At 44.2% G+C, this 23,592-nt stretch overlaps 1 protein-coding gene across 1 annotated transcript in view; it reads right to left on the reverse strand.

Annotated features, from left to right (window-relative positions):
- Positions 1–2,227: 2,227 nt before the first annotated feature.
- The window catches only part of hsp90ab1 (heat shock protein 90, alpha (cytosolic), class B member 1), a 35,898-nt gene continuing 14,533 nt past the window's right edge, over positions 2,228–23,592 (reverse strand). The window contains exons 3-10 of the mRNA XM_068028300.1: positions 16,256–16,413; positions 13,870–14,184; positions 13,318–13,483; positions 12,395–12,585; positions 11,461–11,608; positions 4,470–4,738; positions 3,619–3,952; positions 2,228–2,615 (exon numbers count right to left, since the gene is read on the reverse strand). Coding sequence (XP_067884401.1) covers positions 2,509–2,615; positions 3,619–3,952; positions 4,470–4,738; positions 11,461–11,608; positions 12,395–12,585; positions 13,318–13,483; positions 13,870–14,184; positions 16,256–16,413 — 1,688 coding nt within the window. The 3' untranslated portion in view covers positions 2,228–2,508. The remainder of the gene's footprint in view (positions 2,616–3,618; positions 3,953–4,469; positions 4,739–11,460; positions 11,609–12,394; positions 12,586–13,317; positions 13,484–13,869; positions 14,185–16,255; positions 16,414–23,592) is intronic.

Raw genomic sequence — 23,592 nt, forward strand, 5'->3', positions numbered from 1 at the left:
CTTGAGAAGGAGAAATAGTTGCAAGCACTTCTGTCTTTAAAAAAAAAAATGCAATATCACTCAGTCTGGGCATAAGAAATTGGAATCGATAAACAAAATTAAATTGATATGAGTGGTTATTTAAAGCATTCAAAGGGAAACTTACTGTTATTTGAATTTGGAATAATCTGAGATGTCGAAAATCCAGTTTAATTTGGCAAGTTATTTAAGTGATTAAAATGTCATCTCAGGTTTAAAAAACAAAAACAATATACACTAATGCCTGGAATCAAACGGATATGTTTGATTTCTGTTTTAAGGAATTATGAATATTAATTGTAAAGGTTCTCCAGGGCTCAAAATGAAATAGAACTATAATTAATGGGAATTGGCAATCAGATCTGGCTGATGAAAGAGCTAATAAAGGAATTCTGGGGATAAACAAATAGTGAAATAAACAGCTAATTTCCAAGAAGCCTCGAATTTTCCAGTGAAAGTCAGGAAAGTGTAGATAAGACTGGCAATTGATAGTTTTCTCTTGGAGATATGAGTTTTTAAAAAGAGAGCTACATTTGAAAGTCTGGCCATAACCTGAGACATCAGGACCCTGCAGGGGGAGGTAAGCAAAGATCTCAGACAGACACCACCAGTGCCCCCCCTCTCCCCACCGCTGACATTGGAATACCAGTGTAAGTGGGCAGATGTGACTTGTTCCATGTCGAGCAGCTGAACTAATGACAGGAAGGGTGAGGAGACTGTCAAGGTATGTCGAAGCAGGTAGTGAGGAAGTAGGACCCATGAGAAAAAGGGTTAAAAGATTTGTGAAGGAGTTGTGCAGACAACTGTATGAGCTGAGGCAGGAGATTCTATAGACACAGACATAGGTGCCTGTTGTGGGAGACAAAGTAATGGTAAAGGGAAGGGCCGATGGAAATACATGGTCCCAAGTGAAAAAATATAATCAAGGGAATGATGGCTGAGCCTGAGAGAGTGCCCATCATGGAGACCACCTGGTATGCGATATGATACTGGGAGTGGCGAAACACATTAGAGAATGGATTGTTCGGGGGACTGTGAGTGGTGATGTTAACCGGAGTCTGGGTGGTATTCAAATGGATCACCACTCCGGCACGAGCGCAGCGTGCTCAGATGCAAATCCGACGGCAGTACAGGCACGGACTCGACGAGATAGAAATGGTACTATTATAAAAGACACAGCTATTAGCCCATAAACAATTTCACAAGTAATTCCGGTGATGAGAGGGTTTTTTTTAGTAGGGGAAAGTCGTCACTCGTGGGAGTGGTCTACAGGCCCCCTAACAGTAACCATAATATAGGACGAAGGATACAAGAAGAAATATTGGCTGCTTGTGATAAAGGGACGGTAATAATCATGGGCAATTTTAATCTACATATAAACTGGAAAAATCAGACTGGCAATAGTAGCCTGGATGAGGCGTTCATAGAATGCTTGAGATAGTTTCTTAGAGGTGCAGGTTATATTAGACATGGTATTGTGTAACATGACAATTAATTAATGACCTCAGAGTAAAAGGTACCAGCGACCACAATATGACTGATTTTACGTCCAGTTTGAAAGAGAAGAGCGGGTCTAATTCTAGTATTTTAAACTTGAATAAGGACAACTATGTGGGCATGAAAGCTGAGCTCGTTGAAGTGAACTGGGTTACTAGGCTACGAGATAGATAAATAGAGAAGCACTGGCAGACATTTAAGGGGATATTTCAGACTCAGAATAAAAGGTTGCTAAGGAGATGATGTCTTGGTGTTAATTTTTCAAAATTCACTAGATTCTGGAAAGGTTCCAACAGACTAGAAAATAGCAAATATAACCCCTCTATTCAAGATGGGAGAGAGAGGGGCAGAAAACAGGTAACTATAGGCCACTTGGCTTTGGTACTAGGCACAACTGTAGCTAAAGAAATATAGGAGCAGAGCATGGACTGGTATTTTCCAAATGGGTTGCAGCTTCTAACCTCACTCCTGATGTCAAGAGAAACACCAGCACAGTGTGGGGGCTAGTCTTCAGTGTCAGTGTCTCAAGTCATCCCTTGGAAAAGATTAACTCAACACTGACCTATCACACCTCTGGTCCATTGAGCTCCCAGTCTGCTGTCCCACCGACATTCCGACTCAGTCCCATTCACTGTATTTGGAGTGGGACTAAATAGGAATTCCACTGTTCTCAAACACTAACTTTCCAATACACAATAAAACCAGATCCTCATTTGCACCAGTGGTTTCCGATTTTATTTTACAGCACACAGCTGCAAAAATAAAAATGACATGCGTTTTAAAATAAAAAAAACAGTAACATCTGATAATGGCTGTAGTGCAAGGCTCACTTCCCTAAAGGGAGCAGGCCCAATCCATATTGACCTAACCAGACTGGTCAGGTATCATTACTTTACACACACTGCACAACAGATCCTTTAGAAAGTCCAAATTAAATACAGCAGTCCAATTTGAATACACCAAGGAAGAATGTAGGAAAGGAAGAGAGCAGTTTCAATCAACTTCCTCCATGCGGGATGCATCCTCATCTCCCTCTAGGGGTGGGATCTCTTCAGCTTGTGGAGTGGGCTCTTCCACAGTCACCTCATCATCGTCAATGCCTTTCAAAAACAGACAAAAAAGCTCAATTCAACACTACAAAATCTCAAATTGCATCAGTGCAAGCATCCATGTATTCTTTCACTTTGCTGCTGAGATGGAACAGTATTTAATCCACACGTTGCATTAGATTTTTTAGATTTAGAGATACAGCACTGAAACAGGCCCTTCAGCCCACCGAGTCTGTGCCGACCATTAACCACCCATTTATACTAATCCTACACTAATCCCATATTCCGATCACATCCTCACCTGTCCCTATATTCCCCTACAACCTACCTATACTAGGGGCAATTTTATAATGGCCAATTTACCTATCAACCTGCAAGTCATTTGGCTGTGGGAGGAAACCGGAGCACCCGGAGAAAACCCACGCAGACACAGGGAGAACTTGCAAACTCCACACAGGCAGTACCCAGAATTGAACCCGGGTCGCTGGAGCTGTGAGGCTGCGGTGCTAACCACTGCACCACCCCTTTGGGACATTCGACAGGGCCGATAGGCTTTCTATAAATACACAATTTTTCCTAGATTACAGCACAAGCACCACTTGCCAAGGCTAACTGAGCACGCTGGCAAGTTAGCAAACCTGGGTGAGTCCAGCCCAGTCAGGACCACTGACGAGGAAGTACAGCAGCTCCAGCTGAGATTAGTTTACAGCACACAGCAGGAATCGAGGCATTCAAAAGGGAATTAGACTGTTATCTGAAAAGAATTTGCAGAGTTATGTGAAGGCGGCCAGGGAATGGCATTAGGTGAACTCTTCATTTGGAGAGCTAGTGTGAACATAATGGGCAGAATGGCCTCTCTCTGTACTGTAACAATTGAGATTGTGTGTACATGGCTGAGTACCACTGGACAGCACAGCTACTCAAGACAGGGATACACCCCAGCATCATTCTCCACCATATGAATGGAAGCTGTAAGAGGGTTGCTTCTTTTCCCAGTGAACCAGACCTAAATGAACTTAACATAATAAAGCCCCCTGCTTACACAGCCACTTACCCAGACCCAGCTTGATCATTCGGTAGATACGGTTCGAGTGTGTCTGGGGATCATCCAATGAAAACCCTGAGGATAAGAGCGCAGTCTCGAAGAGCAGGATCACAAGGTCCTTCACAGCTTTGTCATTCTTGTCAGCCTCAGCTTTCTGCCTTAAGGTGTCCACAATTGCATGGTCAGGGTTGATCTCCAGGTGTTTCTTGGCCATCATGTAGCCCATGGTCGAATTGTCCCTCAGGGCCTGAGCCTTCATGATCCTCTCCATGTTTGCAGTCCAGCCATAGGTGCTGGTCACAATGCAGCATGGGGAGGATACAAGCCGGTTGGAAACAGTCACCTGAGGCAGGGAGAGAAATTAAAATACATCAAACCAGCTCGCCCAATTCTACCCGCTTTCTCCAGTTATACCAGCAGCTTCTGGTATAGGTTGTGCACCATCAGCAGGTTCCCAAGGTACTGCCCCTTACTGGGGTACAATTCTACAAGCTGGTGACAGTCCCCACATGTACTGACCCAAGTGGTCACTCGAGTCCAGACAGTGAACGTCCTGTAGCATTTCTGGGGAATAGGCAGAAGTAGGAAGCCTGGCTGATTTCCCCTCTCTTGTCAACAAAGACAACTGTAGTTTCTCCTGAGGCAGCTTAGTTAAGGTCAGCTAATACTACCTGTATCATGAATCAAATCCAGGTCCTTCTGGCAGAGCTGCGCAGGGAGATGACACATTCCATTGTCAGAAAACCTGGACAGATACAGCCAGCATTACATGGCACAGCAGAAGAGCCAAGAAAGTTGCAGACCATTCCCTAAATGCTGCTCTTGCACTGAAAGGTTTTGAATCAATTCTCTAGTCTTACCTTCTCCACTTTCTTGTCCAGGATCTCTTTCATGAGCTTGCACAGGTTGTCATATTTGGCTCGGTCGTCTTCACGCTTCTTCTTCTCATCATCATCCTCGGGCAGCTCAAGGCCCTCCTTTGTAACAGAGACAAGCTGCTTACCATCAAACTCCTTCAGCTGCTGTACACAGTATTCGTCAATGGGCTCAGTCATGTATACCACCTCAAAGCCCCGCTTCCTCACACGCTCCACAAAGGCGGAGTTCGCTACTTGGTCTTTGCTTTCACCTATAAAAAGGAAAACAGCATAAAATGTCTTCTGTTCATCTGTATGGGAGGGATGACATTCTGTAACACTGGAATTCAGGGATCAGACCAACTCCTCTCAGTCCTAGCTTCTAGAGCTTGTAACAGTGCAAAGTCTGAGGACAGTTACATTGGGCAAGTAATTTGCATCCTGAAAGGGGGGGGCGGAAAAGAGAGAAAGGGGAGCATGAACACCCAGCAGTCATTATCCACATCAGAACCAACACCATAGTTAGAAAGAGGGATGTGGTCTTGCAGTCAGAATTTGGGGAGCTAGGTAAGAAATGAGCAAGCAGGAACTCAAAAGTAGTCGTGTCCAGATTACTCCCAGTGCCACGCACAAGTGAGTTTAGATATAGAAGGAAAAGACAGATGAATGCATGGCTGGAAAGATGGTGCAGGAAGGAGGGTTTTAGATTCCTGGGACATTGGAACCAGCTCTGGGGGAGATGGGACCTGGACAGGTCAGACGGGTTGCACCTGGACAGAGTGGGACTGAGTTCTTTGCGGGATGTTTTGCTAGTGCTGTTGGGGAGGGTTTAAACTACTTTGGCAGGGGGGGGGGGGGGGGGGGGGGGGGGTGGGTGGTAGGGACCTGAGGGTAGACTCAGCTGGGACAAAATCAGAAATTAAAATGGAAGACAGAAAATTAATGGATGAGTCTGGAGCACAGAGGAAACAAAGGTTAGAAAATTTAAAAAAAAAAGTTTGGCAGTGCTCAAGGGGATCTATTTCAATGCAAGGAGTATTAGCAAATAAAGCAGATGAGCTGAGGGCACAGATAGACACGTGGCAGTATGATATCATAGCTATTACAGAAACTTGGCTGAAGGAGGGATAGGAATAGCAGCTCAACATTCCTGGCTACAGGGTTTTCAGACACAATAGGGAGAGAGATAAGAAAGGAGGGGGAGTGGCAATTTTGATCAAGCAAACTATTACAGCTGTGAGAAGGGATATGTTGCAAGGTTCATCAAATGAGGCCATATGGATTGAGCGAAGGAAAAAAAAGGGGCAATCACACTGGGAGTCTATAGTACACTCCCAGCAAACAGTCAGAGGGAGATAGAAGATCAGATATGTAAGCAAATCTCTAAGTGCAAGAACAATAGGGGAGTAATGAGGGATTTTAATTACCCCAATATTAACTGGGATAGTTTTAGTGTGAAAGGAATTGAGGGAGCAGAATTCTTGGTGAATTCAGGAGAACTTTTTTGCCCAGTATGTAGCAAGTCCAACAAGAGAGGGCACAGTTTTAGACTTAGGTTTTAGGAAATGAAAATGAGCAGGTGGAAGGAGTGGCAGTGGGAAAGCATTTTGGTGGTAGTGATCATAATTCAGTCAGTTTTAACATAATTATGGAAAAGGACAGAGATAGAACAGGAGTTAGAGTTCTCAATTGGGGCAAGGTCAATTTTACTAAACTGAGGAGTGATTTAAAGGAAGTGGACCGGAAACAGCTACTTGAAGGTAAATCAGTGTCAGACAGTGGGAGGTATTCAAAGGGGAGATTCAAGGAGTTCCAGAGTAAACCTGTTCCCACAAAGAAAAAGGGTGAGACGGCCAAATCTAGAGCCCCATGGATGACAAGGCAGAAAAGCTCATGTCCAACACCGAGAACTCAATACTGAATGCTCAATACAGAAAGCCTAGAGGTATATAGAAAGTGGAGGGGTGAAATCAAAAAAGGAAACTAGGAAAGCAAAGAGAGGGCATGAAAGAATATTGGCAAGGAAAATCAGTGACACAAAGATGTTTTATCAATACATTAAGAATAAGAGGATAACTAAGGAGAGAGTAGCGCCTAAAAAAGACCAAAAAGGTAACCTATGTGTAGGGATAGAAGATGTTGGTCTGGTTCTTAATGAATACCTAAAAAAGACCAAAAAGGTAACCTATGTGTAGGGATAGAAGATGTTGGTCTGGTTCTTAATGAATACTTTGCATTTGTCTTCACAAAAGAGGGGGCCGATGCAGATATTGTAGTTAAGGAAGTAAATAGTCCAACTCGGGAAGGGGCCATACTGGACTTGGTGTTGGGGAATGAGCCCGGCCAGGTGGTTGAAGTTTCAGTAGGGGACTACTTTGGGAATAGTGATCACAATTCCGTAAGTTTTAGAATACTCATGGACAAAGACGAGAGTGGTCCTAAAGGAAGAGTGCTAAATTGGGAGAAGGCCAACTATACCAAAATTCGGCAGGAGCTGGGGAATGTAGATTGGGAACAGCTGTTTGAAGGTAAATCCACATTTGATATGTGGGAGGCTTTTAAAGAGAGGTTGATTAGCGTGCAGGAGAGACATGTTCCTGTGAAAATGAGGGATAGAAATGGCAAGATTAGGGAACCATGGATGACAGGTGAAATTGTGAGACTAGCTAAGAGGAAAAAGGAAGCACACAAGGTCTAGGAGGCTGAAGAAAGACGAAGCTTTGAAAGAATATCGGGATTGTAGGCGCAATCTGAAACGAGGAATTAAGAGGGCTAAAAGGGGTCATGAAATATCTTTAGCAAACAGGGTTAAGGAAAATCCCAAAGCCTTTTATTCATATATAAGGAGCAAGAGGGTAACGAGAGAAAGGATTGGCCCACTAAAGGACAAAGGAGGAAAGTTATGCGTGGAGTCAGAGAAAATGGGTGAGATTCTAAATGAGTACTTTGCATCGGTATTCACCGAGAGGGACATGACGGATGTTGAGGTTAGGGACAGATGTTTGATTACTCTAGGTCAAGTCGGCATAAGGAGGGAGGAAGTGTTGGGTATTCTAAAAGGCATTAAGGTGGACAAGTCCCCAGGTCCGGATGGGATCTATCCCAGGTTACTGTGGGAAGCAAGAGAGGAAATAGTTGGGGCCTTAACAGATATCTTTGCAACATCCTTAAACACGGGTGAGGTCCCGGAGGACTGGAGAATTGCTAATGTTGTCCCCTTGTTTAAGAAGGGTAGCAGGGATAATCCAGGTAATTATAGACCGGTGAGCCTGACGTCAGTGGTAGGGAAGCTGCTGGAGAAGATACTGAGGGATAGGATCTATTCCCATTTGGAAGAAAATAGGCTTATCAGTGATAGGCAACATGGTTTTGTGCAGGGGAGGTCATGTCTTACCAACTTAATAGAATTCTTTGAGGAGGTGACAAAGTCGATTGAAGAGGGAAGGGCTGTAGATGTCGTATACATGGACTTCAGTAAGGCGTTTGATAAGGTTCCCCATGGTAGGCTGATGGAGAAAGTGAAGGCGCATGGGGTCCAAGGTGTACTAGCTAGATGGATAAAGAACTGGCTGGGCAACAGGAGACAGAGAGTAGCAGTGGAAGGGAGTTTCTCAAAATGGAGACGTGTGCCCAGTGGTGTTCCACAGGGATCCGTGCTGGGACCACTGTTGTTTGTGATATACATAAATGATTTGGAGGAAAGTATAGGTGGTCTGATTAGCAAGTTTGCAGACGACACTAAGATTGGTGGAGTAGCAGATAGTGAAGGGGACTGTCAGAGAATACAGCAGAATATAGACAGACTGGAGAGTTGGGCAGAGAAATGGCAGATGGAGTTCAATCAGGGCAAATGCGAGGTGATGCATTTTGGAAGATCCAATTCAAGAGTGAACTATACAGTAAATGGAAAAGTCCTGGGGAAAATTGATGTACAGAGAGATTTGGGTGTTCAGGTCCATTGTTCCCTGAAGGTGGCAACGCAGGTCAATAGAGTGGTCAAGAAGGCATACGGCATGCTTTCCTTCATCGGACAGGGTATTGAGTACAAGAGTTGGCAGGTCATGTTACAGTTGTATAGGACTTTGGTTCGGCCACATTTGGAATACTGGTGCAGTTCTGGTCGCCACATTACCAAAAGGATGTGGATGCTTTGGAGAGGGTGCAGAGGAGGCTCACCAGGATGTTGCCTGGTATGGAGGGCGCTAGCTATGAAGAGAGGTTGAGTAGATGAGGATTATTTTCATTAGAAAGACGGAGGTTGAGGGGGGACCTGATTGAGGTGTACAAAATCATGAGGGGTATAGACAGGTTGGATAGCAAGAAGCTTTTTCCCCCAGAGTGGGGGATTCAATTACTAGGGGTCACGAGTTCAAAGTGAGAGGGGTAAAGTTTAGGGGGAATATGCGTGGAAAGTTCTTTACGCAGAGGGTGGTGGGTGCCTGGAACGCTTTGCCAGCGGAGGTGGTAGACGCGGGCACGATAGCGTCTTTTAAGATGTATCTAGACAGATAAATGAATGGGTAGGAAGTAAAGAGATACAGACCCTTAGAAAATAGGCGACAGGTTTATATAGAGGATTTGGATCGGCGTAGGCTTGGAGGGCCGAAGGGCCTGTTCCTGTGCTGTAATTTTCTTTGTTCTTTGAAGAGGGGTGTGAAATATTGGATGTGATAAACATAGGGAGATCGGAAGTATTAATGGGATTAGCATCCTTGAAAGTTGATAAATCGCCAAGCCCAGATGAAATGTACCCCAGGCTGTTAAAAGAAGCGAGAGAGGAAAGAGCAAAAAGGTCTGACCATCATTTTTCAGTCCTCACTGGATACAGGTGTGATGCCAGAGGATTGGAGAATTGCTAACATTGTACCCGTTTAAAAAGGGAGCGAGAGAGATAGACCGAATAATTACATGCCAGTCAGTCTAACCTTAGTGGGAAAATTATTAGAATCTATTCTGAGATAGGATTAACTTGTGCGTTTCTAAGTGACAGTTTATCAAGGATAGTCAGCATGGATTTGTTAAGGGAAGATCTTGTTTGACCAACTTGCATCTCCAGTACAGCAAAGACAGTTGAGCTTTAACCTTGCATAAAATTAGACGTTGACAGATTAAGCAAAGCTAGGACCAGTGGGCGCTCAAATACATTTAGGTGCATACACAGATCACTAGAATGTGGTAGTCAGATACAAAAAAAAACAAAGGTTAATGTAATGTCAGCCTTTACAACTAAAGGGCTAGAACATAAAGGAGGAAATTTTGCTGCAGCTTCCAACTGGGTATCTGTGCTGTCACTAATATTGCCTATTTGCATCTCCAACATCACCAGACTGAGCCCCTGCCTCAGCTCATCTGCCTTTGAAATCTTCATTCATGCCTTTTTGTTACCTCCAGCCTTAATTATTCCAATACACTCCTGGCTGGCCTCCAACATTCTACCCTCCACAAACTTGAGGTCATCCAAAGCTCCGCTGTCCATGTCTTAACTCACACCAAGTCCTGTTCACCCATCACCCCTGTATTCGCTGACCTACACTGGCTCCTGGTCAAACACCTTGATTTTAAAATTCTCAAGCTTGCTCCCAAATCCCTCCATGGCCTTGCCACCTCCTTGTCCCTGATCTCCTCCAGCCCCACAACCCTTCAAGATATCTGCACACATCTAATTCTGGCCTCGTGTATTCCTGATTTTAATTTCTCCACTATTGGCATCTATGCCTTCGGCTGCCTGTGCCCCAAGAGCTGGAATTTCCTCTCTAAACCTGACTATCTTGCTTCCTTTAAGATGCTCCTTAAAACTCTCTTTGACCAAGTTTTTGGCCATCTGCCCTATTGCCTTGTGGCTCAGTGCCTAATTTTGCTTTATAATGCTGCTGTGAAGTACCGTGGGACATTTTATTACATTAAAAGTGCTATATAAATACAAGTTGTTGTTAGAAAGGATATACTAACATTGGAAAGATTGCTGTGAAGATTTACCAGAATATTGCCAGGGCTCCAAGGTAAGAATACAGGTTTGATAATAACTTGACCAAACTTAAGAGCTTGAATATTAGCAGCTTGCCTTGAAAAGCTGGGAACAGCACGGATAGAAAAACGGGTTTGTCTTTTTAGAAGAAACTTGCTGAGCAATGTGGATTAGTGAAACCGTTATTCAAGAGGAGACTTTGGTATCTAAAACAAAGCAGACCTTGAAGGTTCTGCAAAAATAAGATTCAAACATTTCTTATCTGGAAACATGTCAGCTCAACGGTCAAGACTTGTGTAAGCTACTCAACCAACCCACAACCTCCACTGTTACAACAGGTCAAGATTAGGCCACATGACGGCAACTTACTGAAGGAAATTCAAGAAAGAAGGACAATGCTAGGGTGGGCTCTAACCCCATGGTAGTGCTGAGTAGTCCCTAGTAGGGTAATGTATTGCATGATTTTGACATCTGGGAAATTCAATAAACCTTAATTCTTTTATGAATATATTTAAGCGCCTGAGTGCATTCCATTATTCCTGTAATTTTCGGGTTCAAGCAAAAGCGAATAGACTGAATTCCTACAAAGGGTTAGATTACGAAGAGATGTTAGGTAGAGAAACTTTCCACTGATGGGGAGTCTAGGACAAGGGCCATGCCATTTAGGAGTGATATCAAGTGTGGAACTCTTTCCCCCCCCCCCCCCCCCAACCCCCAAGAGATATAGTTCAATTAATTTTAAATCTGACAATAGATTTTTCTTAGACAAGGGTATTAAGGAATATGGAGCTAAAAAGTGGGTGGATGGAGTTATGATACAGGTCAACCATGAACTCACTGAATGGTAGAACAGGCTTGAGGGGGTAAATGGCCTCCTCCCATTCCTGGGGGATATCGGTGAATTCTCTAGTTGTTCACTGGTCAGGATGTTGACATTACAAAGGTAGGTCAGTCCTACTCATCACACCCACAATCACCCTCCAAACCTAGCTGCAATACCCAGCTATTCCTCACTAAACAACAACTCACCAGTTATGTAGTAGATGCACTTCTGGTTTTCCTTCATGCGGGAGACATAGTCTGCCAGTGGGGTGAGCTCATCTCCCGACTGAGATGTGTGGTAACGCAGCAGTTCAGATAGCTTCTTGCGATTCTGAGAGTCCTCATGAATACCGAGCTGTAAGAATTAAAGAAAGGATGGCAGTTATTACACTATGTTGCAGCAAATCTACAAGCTCACAAGCAAATCTCTTCCAACAATGTTGTGAAAGGACCAATACAAAACCACAACAGATGGGAGCCTGCAATTTGCAGGTTTTCTTTAATACCGTGATATGGTGATTAAAATGGGGCACTTCAATCTTCCCAAAGTCAACAACCAAACACACCAGAAAAGGCTCTCTGAACAGAGGGTACTTAAAGGACCCTTCCCCAGTGGGATTATAAAAATCAAAGTACCCAAAATGCATTCCACTGACTAAGTGACTAGGGCATGTATACCCATACAACTGTTGGGGCTATCCCCCCCCAAAAAGGAACCTTTGTCCTTCGATTGCTGTAGTGTTAGAGAAGTGCCAAGTGTCCCCATCCACATTTCTCTGCAGGCCTGCTTTTCTGTACATGTGTGCAGTTTTAGGACATTGAATCTCATTAATGGGCTGAATCAGCAGCAGTTACACTAGGAGGCCTGAGTAGTTGTAACCTCTCTAATGTAAAAGGCCCTTCACATTGAAGAGGTTTTACTGACAAATAATGTCAATAAGTAGTGTTCTAAAGTTAGAGTGTTAACAGTACAGCTTTCCGTAAGGCAGATCCAAGTGAAAATCCCAGGCAGAGAACTCGATGAGACTCTGGATAGAAATAGCCCAACTATACTTGCCAAGATGAGACCCTCCCCCATCTCCCTCTCCCCCCACCCAAGCAGCATACCAACATTAAGCAAGAACTCCCCTTTCACCCTCACCTTGAGGTTCTTTGAAAACTGCTCATAGAATTTCTTGTAGTTCTCCTTGTCCTCTGCCAGTTCAGAGAACAGCTCCATGCACTTCTTGACAATGTTCTTGCGGATGACCTTCAGGATTTTGCTCTGTTGTAGCATCTCTCGGGAAATGTTCAAGGGCAGGTCCTCAGAGTCCACCACGCCACGAACAAAGTCTGGGTTAAAAGAAAAAGGGAATCAGACAGTCATACATCAGATATGAACCAAAAAAAAAAGTCTTGAGAGACTAGGAGGAAACTACGTTAGTGCTGTATTGCCAGATACCTGGGCTACGAGCAAACAATTCTACTAACAGTAATGTCACACTGCTGAAATTTAAACACACACAACTCTAGACTTCCATGTTTAGTGAAAGCCACGCTCGAGTTCTACATATACACAATAAAAATTCTGAAAAGATCAAAGCACTTTGAAATGTGACATCCATCACCTTTACACTGTCCTTTCACACGTTAGAACAATTGAGAAGCTGTCATAGCCAGTTTATCCATTAAATCAATGTCACAGTAAGATACGCTATCCATAGCTGAGTAAATGCATTGGTACTGTAGCCAGATCACTCCCACAAGCAGCTGTTACCAGGCTGACCAGGTTGTAAGACACTTAAATGAGCTCATCTGCCACAGTAACTGCAAACGTGCACACCTGAACTGAAGCAGCAGCAGTGCACAAGGCCAGGCTGCCTAAAGGAAACCAGAACTTCCAACATAGCAGAAAATAAAATAAAAAGGCAGTAAGAGACTATTGTTGGAGGAATAATTTCTAAACAGGAATTCCTGACGCTGCAAGCATACCTCGAGCAGTGTACACAAAACAGTAACGCAGTGTAAATTTAAAAACAGAAACTAGGCAGAAATCATCCCCCACATTTATTAAAATACACTCACTGAGGTACTCTGGGATCAGCTCCTCACAGCTGTCCATGATGAAGACTCTGCGAACATACAGCTTGATGTTATTCTTCTTCTTTTTGTTCTCAAAGAGGTCAAAGGGAGCACGCCTGGGAATGAACAAGAGGGCACGGAATTCCAGCTGGCCCTCAACAGAGAAGTGCTGAGGAGGGGAAAAGTCACGAGTTATTCTCAATGATCTCAGTTAGCTGTTATTTTAAGACATATATCTGGAGACAATGCCAGGCACTGGGAACTGCTCAGGATAGTGAGATGGATTTTGACATGCCTGAATTTTCACGATAGCGAGGGGTACTGAAACGATTGAGTGAAGGTTTCAAGTACCAGGAAGACAAGGCAGAAAATGAAGTTAGGAGTATGACTGGAAGGTGGGGGAAAATTAGGATGCAAGTTACTTGGTGAGGATGTTAAAGCAGCCTTGCTAGAACAGCTGGCAGTCTCCAGGTAGCTGACTCCATTCTACAATATAGCTGGCCTGGCATGTTGTCAGTTACAGTGCACTGCTTTAAATCACATCAAGAAACTCACCTTCACAGCAAGATGGTCCTCCCAGTCATTAGTGAGGCTCTTGTAGAACTCGCCATACTCTTCCTGTGTGATATCATCAGGATTGCGGGTCCAGATGGGTTTGGTTTTGTTCAGTTCTTCCTGGTCAATATACTTCTCCTTGATTTTCTTGGTCTTCTTCTTGTCCTTCTTTTCACCATCTTCTTCCTCATCAGACCCTACATCTTCGATCTTGGGCTTCTCCCCTTCATCCATATCCGCACCTTCCTCTTTCTCAGACTTTTCCTCCGTCTCTGCTTCATCATCACTGATCTCCTTTTCCCGTTCCTTCTCAACCTGAAGAAAACAAGTCACAAGATTAGTCAACATTGCCTACTGCTCCCTCTTCCAAAATCTACAAGCAACATGTATCCTGAGATATATTTTAATTTTGCCCAAGAACTCTCCCTTTTGTGACTGAATGGTGGATAATGAAGATCCCATCATGCTGTAACAGATCGAACACATCATTCAATAGCACCCCCAGACACCAACTCCTGCTCTACCTTTACAAATAGAACCTAAAAACAGCTGACAGCACAACAGCAAACAGACTGGTAGAGGAAACAGGAAGTGAAGATTAAAGCACTGAACACAAGGGCTTGAAAACCACACTGATTATTTAACAAGGGCAAGCAAAAGTCATTGGGATACAACCTGGAGTGCAACAATCAGCTCCCGATTTGTGTTATCATTTGGGTTAATAGTGTTACGAAAGGGCTTCCATTTTTTGGAGGACTCATTTAAATTGAGGAAATGGATTCGATTTTGGACGGCTGAAGACTTCTTAGATGCTGGATTTTATTTTGTTGTTGACAGTTTACTGAAAGGACACTGATGTTGCATTTGAAAATAGAGCATGGTGACCTGACCCGAAGGGACCCGACGACATATGTCAGGTCGGGTCACTCTTCCAGGTCCGGCATTCGGGCTCAGGTTGGGTTAGATGCACTATCACCACCTCCGGTACATAGTTCCAATGTTAATGTACTTTTTGGACTTGAAAGGTTGTTTAGTTACAATTTTTTAAGCTTGTGCAGATAAGCAACAAAGTGAAAAACAGAAGCTAGGTTAACTGATTGGCGGGTTGGGTGCGGGAAAAAAACAAAAGGACTCGAGCCGGGTCGGATGTGGTTCTGTCGGGCTCGGGTTGGGTTTCATTTTCAGACCCGAGCCAGCCTTTATTTGAAAGCAACCTTTACTGAATGTCACATGCCTTACAATAAACAAACAGAAACCCTGGTGACCTGGGGAAGATGTTTGCAGAGAAGTGACATGTTAAGATTTATAATGGTCAGGGAGGTTCTGACCTGCTGTTTGGGGTTTTGCTTCTCAGATATTGTTTTGGTTCAGTTGGGGTGTGGACTGTGTTTGAAAAGCAGTTGAAGATCAACCTGTCAAGGAATAAACCCCCAGCTCATCTTTCCTGCACCTCTCTAACAGGCCCCGAGAGGTCCAGTGTGTCAGCTCCTCTTTCCTCCTGTCTTGGAAAAAATCCTGCGAAACCAGAGTGCGATAGCAGAAGCTCCTGATGCCGCATTTCTCCTGGAAAGCCTACTAAACTATTTCTTGGCATCTCCAGAACGAACTGCTTCTGAAAAGATCTCAGTGACCCTTCACCGTATACCCGGATGCCAGCCCAAAAGGGACAACTGACATCCTTCCATATCTTCTTTCAAGAATTAGCAAGTATTTGGCCAAAGTATTTCTTTTAGTCAGAACTCTGCAGAGAATATTTATTTTTGAGTGAGTTTGTGGGTGGGGTTATTAAAAAAAGGGAACTTTCATATTTGAATCTGTGTTAATGCTTTGCTTCGTTACTGGATAAGTCTGGATAATAAACTGATAATTTTGTTATTTATTGAAGAAATCTGCTTGGTGTATTTTATCCTGGGGTAAAAACAGAGTCTATGATTGAGCGAATCTGTAACTAGGTAAACATTTTTTTTTTAAGATGTGGAGAAGTGGGATTAGAAAAGACAGTGCACTCCTCCCACCTCAGTGGGTTGTGAAAGGGGATCACACCCAGCACAGCATCTCCTGGAGACTGCTGCAGTCTACTCCAATCCCTTGGGTTCTCAGAGTAAATCACCATTTGGGATACTGCAAAGCAGAGTAGACGAGTTCAACCACTCCCCCCCCACCCCCCCCCCCGCTCCGCCTACCCACAATTCCAGTATTTCAAGACAACCACCAGAGCTTAAAATTCACCCTGCAAAATAAACTGGGATTTCCAAGGTACCAAAACTGAAGCACTTTCACAATATAAAACAGTGACAAGAGAGGGTGGGGCCCAATAAATTGAAAGGAGAATCATTAAACAATATAGTTTCTCAAAAGGGTACAACCAATGTTTGTAAGTACTTACAAAGAGAGTGATAGGATAACCAATGAACTGTGAGTGTTTCTTCACAACCTCCTTGATCCTCTTCTCCTCCAGGTACTCAGCTTGATCCTCCTTCAAGTGCAGGACCACCTTTGTACCCCGACTGATTGTATCAGTAGAGTCATCCCCATCACCCTTTCCTGAAGAACAAAATGTAAGGAATTAATATACTGGAGATACAACTCCCTGAGCACTCTGCTCCAGGAGTCAATCTCAAGATTAATACAAGGCAATGTTGAAAGGAGCAGAGTCACAGTAATAGAAGGCAGCATTCTAGCCACACTGACAGCTTTGGCAGCGCCATCTAGTTAATGCCAACTCCACCCTTTCTCCGGTTTCATTCTGATGAGGAATCTGAGTGACTGGCTGTGATGCACTGCTCTATGGCGACACCAGTTAAGGGGAACTACACAGCCAATCACTCCAATCTCCACCCATCATGGGGAGACTATTTGCTCAGCCACTGGGCCTGAATAGGAGATCATTAGCAGTCTATCATGGAGAGCATCTTCACCTTATACTGGGCACTAGATAATGATCAGCAATGGGAACCCTGACTGACTGCTCATTCCTAGCCTATGGGTGGAGATTGTTACTGCTGACATCAGCATCACACCAAGCAGTGCCTTTCTGCAATAACTGACTGGTTGTATTTATACTACATCTCCACATACTGTGCTGAGATTTCCAGTTTCTCTTGTATTTTTTGTCAAACAGCAGCTACTGACATGGAGCAACAGTGGTGTTTAAAAAGCTGCGTCATAGTGCAATTTCCCAGACTGGCAGAAGCATTAAAAACCACAGCAGGAAAAATATGGCAATTAGCAACAGGATTTGAGACATGAACAGTCCTTGTAAAAAAAAAAAAAAACGATGCTCACACTTGGAACAGAATATGCCGAGCTAAGGGGAGGCAGTCATCCACCCTGCTGACCCACTTCTAAAAAGGGACATTCAAAGTGTCCCTGTTACAAGTGTGTCAGCATCCTGTAATCCAGGAAAATGTAAAGAGCTTTGAATTCACCAGTCCAAGGACAAATGGTCTACCCAGGAGCTCTCAGCATCACTGCATGCATTCAACAGAGTTTCACTTCATACACCTCCCTCCTTCGAGCCAGAGTTCCATGCCCATCACTAGAAGAGAGCTCAAGCACACTGTTCCACAATTCTAACTGAATATGCAGCAGTGGAAAAGCAGCTAGTTTCTGTAAGAGCAATGCTCTACTCAGCTCAAACAGTGGGTTGGTGTGTGGAACAATGTGAACGTAAGTGAATGCATGATTTCTTACTGTCAAAGGCAAGACAAATCAGAAATCTGCAAAATAACAGCATTAAACAGCATGGGCTTACACACACTGGAAACTCTACAGCTTACTGCCATCAGCAATAAATCATGAAGATACTATTTACCTACAAGCTGTCAATGGAACTGGTATGGGTGGGGGAGGCAGGGAAGATAAATAACTCAGTGACAAAGATATAGTGCCTGAACAGGTGAAAATTTTAAATATATGCTTCCATGACACTTTGGGTTACACCCAATGATCAGTTTTTATGATGAACTCTATTGTTTGTTAATTTTCCTGTCCGGGATACTGCAATTTTACTGCTCGTGTTTAGAATTGTGACAACAGCTGCATCAATAAGTTAATCCCACCGGAAACCGTCTGTTCCAATCAACCAAGCGTCATCAGTTATACATTTACTTAATAAACCCTCCTGCTGGCCAGGAAGCCTTGAAATGGATTAAGGAGTTTTATCCCAGTCAAATCCACTATCCAATTTGGAGAGGAGCAACTAATTCCATGATCAAACAGGTTAATCATGTCAGGGCACCTGCTCTCAATTAGTCACACCATGTGTCCGCTACAAGCCTTCAATATAAAGCAAGGCCGAGTGCAGCACTGATGAAGACACTAGCTACAAAAGGGAGCAGCTTTCATCATGAGTTGCACAGACCACAAGAGGCCCGTTTCTGCACACTCCCAGAAAAGCTCAGCAAGACGCCGATCCAACAGCACCAGCATGTGCCCCTTGCCCAGCATTCCAGAGTACCCAGGCTACCAAGATCTCAAGGTGGGTCTGTGTGACTAGTTTTATCTTTTACTTACTGCTTAGCATACGGTACCACAAACCCTCTTTATAACCCCAAAGAATCCTGCAGCTGGGACAAGAGGATGCACACTTGACTGAAAATGGCATTGGGTGAAACATCGTGAGCATGCTTATTAGCATTCAGCATGAATAGTGCTTTCACATTAAGCCACTGCTCCTCATGAATTAAAAACAGAAAATGCTGGAAAGCATCAGAAGGCCAGGCAGCATCTGGAGAGAGCAATTAATATTTCAGATCGATGACTTCACTGTTTGCTCTATACTTATTGCCTATCCCTAACTGCTTTTGAGTGATAGTGCCTTCTTGAGCTACAGTCCCTGTGGTGAAGGTACACCCACAATACTGTTAGGTAGGAAGTGCCAAGATTTTGACCCAGTGATAAAGAACAGCAATGTATTTCCAAGTCAAAATGGTGTGTGATTTGGAAGTGGTGGTGTTCCCATGTGTCTGCTGTCTGTCTTTTTAGGTGGTGAAGGTTGTGGGTTTGGGAGGTGGTAGTGAAGTAACATTGGCAAGTTGCTGCACTGCATCTTGTAGATGGTACACACTGCAGCCAGGGTGCATCAGTGGTGGAGGGAGCGCATGTTGAAGGTGGTGGACGGGGTGCCAAACAAGTGGGCTGCTATGTCCTGGATGGTGTCGAGCTCAGGGTGTTGCTGGAGCTGCACTCATCCAGGCAAGTGGACAGTATTCCATCACATTCCTAACTTGTGCCTTGTAGATGGTGGACAGGCTTTGGGGAGTCAGGAGGTGAGTTACTCAACATAGAATTCCCAGCCTCTGACCGATTTGTATTTACATGGCTGGTCCAGTTAAATTTCTGATCAACGGTGATAAGATGTTGATAGCGATGGTTAAATTCTCTCTTGTTGGAGATGGTCATTGTTTGGCATTTACATGGCACTTTTCATCCCAAGCTGGAATGTTGTCCATGTTTTGCAGTATGTGGGCTGACATTATCTGCATTGATCGAACTACACATCAAACATACCCAATTCTGACCTTATGATGGACTTCCACCTTTTCCAGTGTCACAGGAAAGCTCTAGTGGACTGAAAGTTCCACTCATCTCAGAATAACTCCAGCAGCAGACTATATACCCCTACAACTCGACTCAAACTGCTAACTGACAGCTTGTCTGAACAATTGCATGGGTTCTGGTTAAGAAGGGCACATAATTGGATAGGATAGAGTAATGTGCAAGAAAATCCTCATTAAAAATAGCCTGTTCTCCTCAAGACAGCCTTAATCTTGCCAGCTTCAGGCACCAAGACTTTTTAAATAGATATTAAGGGATGCTAACCAATTTTCATTTTTGTGACCATCTCCACCTCTAACTTTAGCCTTCAAGATGTCGGCCAATAAGACTTCACTCCAGCCCTGCTCTCAGCATTCCAAACTGGAAAGGGAACAGCACCTCCCAAAAAACAGAGAATAGAGTATCCATTCACTCCCTCGTCCAATGGAGTCTCCAATTCCGAAGCATCGCAGGATTGGCTGGGAATTACACACTCCGGAACTCCAGTGAAAACACTGGGCAATTCCATGACAAAAGCCTGGAAGACTACTTCAATGAGAGACTGATGGAGCTGAAGCACAGGCACATACAGGCACCCAGGCCTTGATGCTAAACTTTCACATGATCACATGCTACTGCACTGGGACATCAGAAATGCTTCAAAACTGCGCAGCAACAAAGTAGTTCAGTGTAAATGAACATGGTAAGATCCAAACCAGCCTGGAACTTCAGACATCAAGAGCAACTGCTGGAATTCACTGACATTTGGATATTTCATACTCCCAACCATGTTTAAAGAGTCAGCACAGAAAATGCATTTATCTTTGATGTTTGAGTCTTGGACCTGCACCTAAGCAGGAGTAAAACACAAAATTACTCAACTCATTAATCCCATTTCCACAGTTCAACTGGTAGCAAAAATCAGAACTCATGCGTTTGTTTCTGCTCACCCTCATTCAATTAGATTCTCTGAGCCCAGTGGTGAGAAGTTAAGATGTACATGTTAATATAATCCCACAGATCAGTATTTTCTCTGCAGCCAACACTCCTGCAGAGACACTCCTGTGAAGTGGCGAGACCAGAGAGCAAATAGCCAGCCACTTCTAGAGAGGAATAAGTGACCTGTGCCAATTAAACTGTGGAAATGTGAATGCATTAAGTTTAATCTCACGATTAGTTTTATTTACAAATCGTAAATACTGACACCAGGATGTAGACAAAACGACAATGATACATGTAAAGTATGACCACTGGAAAGCAGCTAACATTAATTTAAATAGCTACTGTAAATACTTACCTCAAGTGCTCCACAGTTTTATATTTATAAAATCAGACTTCAACACCTGCTGAGCTGCACTGTGACTGTGGCCCTTTAAATACATGTATGTATTGAGATTTATATTCTTTTCTCCTGAATACTTTGGGTACTAGCAGCTAAAACAAGGTAGCAATTAGAATTAGCCAACTCCTTGCCTCAAATGGGACCCATTGATTCAAACAGCTGGATATTGTACAAATGCAAATGGACTACTTGGGTGTTTAGCTCACTAGCAGTTTAGTTTCCACCCCCCCAATCTGAGCTGGGTTATTAGAGGTGAAGCACCTGGGGAGAGTTCTCAAGTATCTTGATAGGGTTGGTACAAGGGTAGCCTGAACACTGGTAGAAATGGTGTCAGATTCCTCTAATGTACAAACTATTCCCTTGTACTGCAAGATGAAACTGCGTGGGAATACACAGGTATATCGGCATCTGAAGACAGGATGGTTCAGAATAGAAGAGGTAAACCCATTGCTTACTGACTCACAGGAATGTTATCTTAGACACTGTGGGTGAAGCTGGCTCAGTTTATCTCCACATAACAGATGAGAGCAGGACCAGGGAACTAGAATTTTGTTTGATGGAAGTTAAGAGATCATTTTATTAACCCAATGTGAGTTTTGATGACAATTGTTTAAAACCCTCAGTTGAACTTACTATAGTATTAGGCAACATGAGAACTGTACAGACTAAATTCAAGGCAATAAACAATGAATCAAGATTAACGAACATAGCATTCTCATTTGACTAATTGATAGGACAGAAACCTGAAGATAATTCAGAAGATCCCAATGTGAAAAGTGATTTCAGCTGACAGTAGCAAGCAGATAGACTTGAGCTATTTGGACTGAATGCCACATTCTCCACCTCTAGGGGACTGGCTCTCTGGCCTCAAACTCCAGTAACACTCTAGGCATTCTCCCTGTGCATGGATGGCCTGTGAAGTCCAGCCAAACTTTTACAACCTGCATTATTCCACTTAACAAATGGGTTGTGGCTAGTATTCAATCTAGGTTCCACACCCCACCAATCCATGGCACATTTCAATACAAAGTTCGCAGCTCATTCAACAAAATGGTAGGGGACAAAGTCCCATTCTTCCAATATTTGTAATTACCCCACAACTGCAATTTGTAAAACTAAAACAGTTATACAGACTGGGACAAGGTGAGTGCCTGAGAAGTCCCATTCTTCAAATAGCACCCTAGAATCTTTAGAAGCTCGCCTAACTAGGCAAATGGGCTTTAACAGAACAGCTCATCTAAAACAGCATCAGCACTAAAGCACCCCCTGAACACAGGCCAGATTGCTGAACCCACAACAGTGTTGCCAACGAGCCTAGCCGAAAGAGAGACATTAGAAAGGAATGAAACCGGACGGACCACCCGGCATCGACCAAGGCACCGGGAACGACAACGGTAAACCCAGCTCTGTCAACCCTGCAAAGTCCTCCTTACTAACATCTGGGGGCTCGTGCCAAAGTTGGGAGAGCTGTCCCACTGACTAGTCAAGCAATAGCCTGACATAGTCATACTCACGGAATCATACCTTACAGACAATGTCCCAGACACTACAATCACTATCCCCGGGTATGTCCTGTTCCACCGGCAGGACAGACCCAGCAGAGGTGGTGGCACAGTGGTATACAGTAGGGAGGGAGTTGCCCTGGGAGTCCTCAACATCGACTCCGGACCCCATGAAGTCTCATGGCTTCAGGTAAAACATGGGCAAGGTAACCTCCTACTGATTACCACCTACCGCCCTCCCTCGGCTGATGAGTCAGTACTCCTCCATGTTGAACACCACTTGAGGAAGCACTGAGGGTGGCAAGGGCACAAAATGTACTCTGGGTGGGGGACTTCAATGTCCATCACCAAGAGTGGCTCTGTAGCACCACTACTGACCGAGCAGGCCGAGTCCGAAAGGACATAGCTGCTAGACTGGGTCTGCGGCAGGTTGTGGGGGAACCAACACAAGGGAAAAACATACTTGACCTTGTCCTCACCAATCTGCCTGCCGCAGATGCTTCTATCCATGACTGTATTGGTAGGAGTGACCACCGCACAGTCCTTGTGGAGACAAAGTCCTGCCTTCACATTGAGGATACCCTCCATCGTGTTGTGTGGCACTATCACCGTGCTAAATGGGATAGATTTCAAACAGATCTAGCAATGCAAAACTGGGCATCCACAAGGCGCTGTGGGCCAACAGCAGCAGAATTGTACACTACCACAATCTGTAACCTCATGGCCCGGCATATCCCCCACTCTACCATTACCATCAAGCCAGGAGACCAACCCTGGTTCAATGAAGAGTGCAGGAGGGCATGCCAGGAGCAGCACCAGGCATACCTCAAAATGAGGTGTCAACCTGGTGAAGCTACAACACAGGACTATCTGCGTGCCAGACTGCGTAAGCAGCATGCGATAGACAGAGCTAAGCGATCCCATAACCAACGGATCAGATCTAAGCTCTGCAGTCCTGCCACATCCAGCCGTGAATGGTGGTGGACAATTAAACAATTAACTGGAGGAGGTGGCTCCACAAATATCCCCATCCTCAATGATGGGGGAGCACAGCACATCAGTGTGAAAGATAAAGCTGAAGCATTTGCAACAATCTTCAGCCAGAAGTGCAGAGTTGATGATCCATCTCGGCCTCCTCCTGAAGTCCCCAGCATCACAGATGCCAGACTTCAGCCAATTCGATTCACTCCGTGTGATATCAAGAAACGACTGCAGGCACTGGATACTGCAAAAGCTATGGGCCCTGACAACATTCCGACAATAGTACTGAAGACCTGTGCTCCAGAACCTGCCGCACCCCTAGACAAGTTGTTCCAGTACAGCTACAACACTGGCATCTAC

Source organism: Heterodontus francisci, chromosome 3 (genome assembly GCF_036365525.1).
Source record: "Heterodontus francisci isolate sHetFra1 chromosome 3, sHetFra1.hap1, whole genome shotgun sequence".
Classification (NCBI taxonomy): Eukaryota; Metazoa; Chordata; class Chondrichthyes; order Heterodontiformes; family Heterodontidae; genus Heterodontus; species Heterodontus francisci.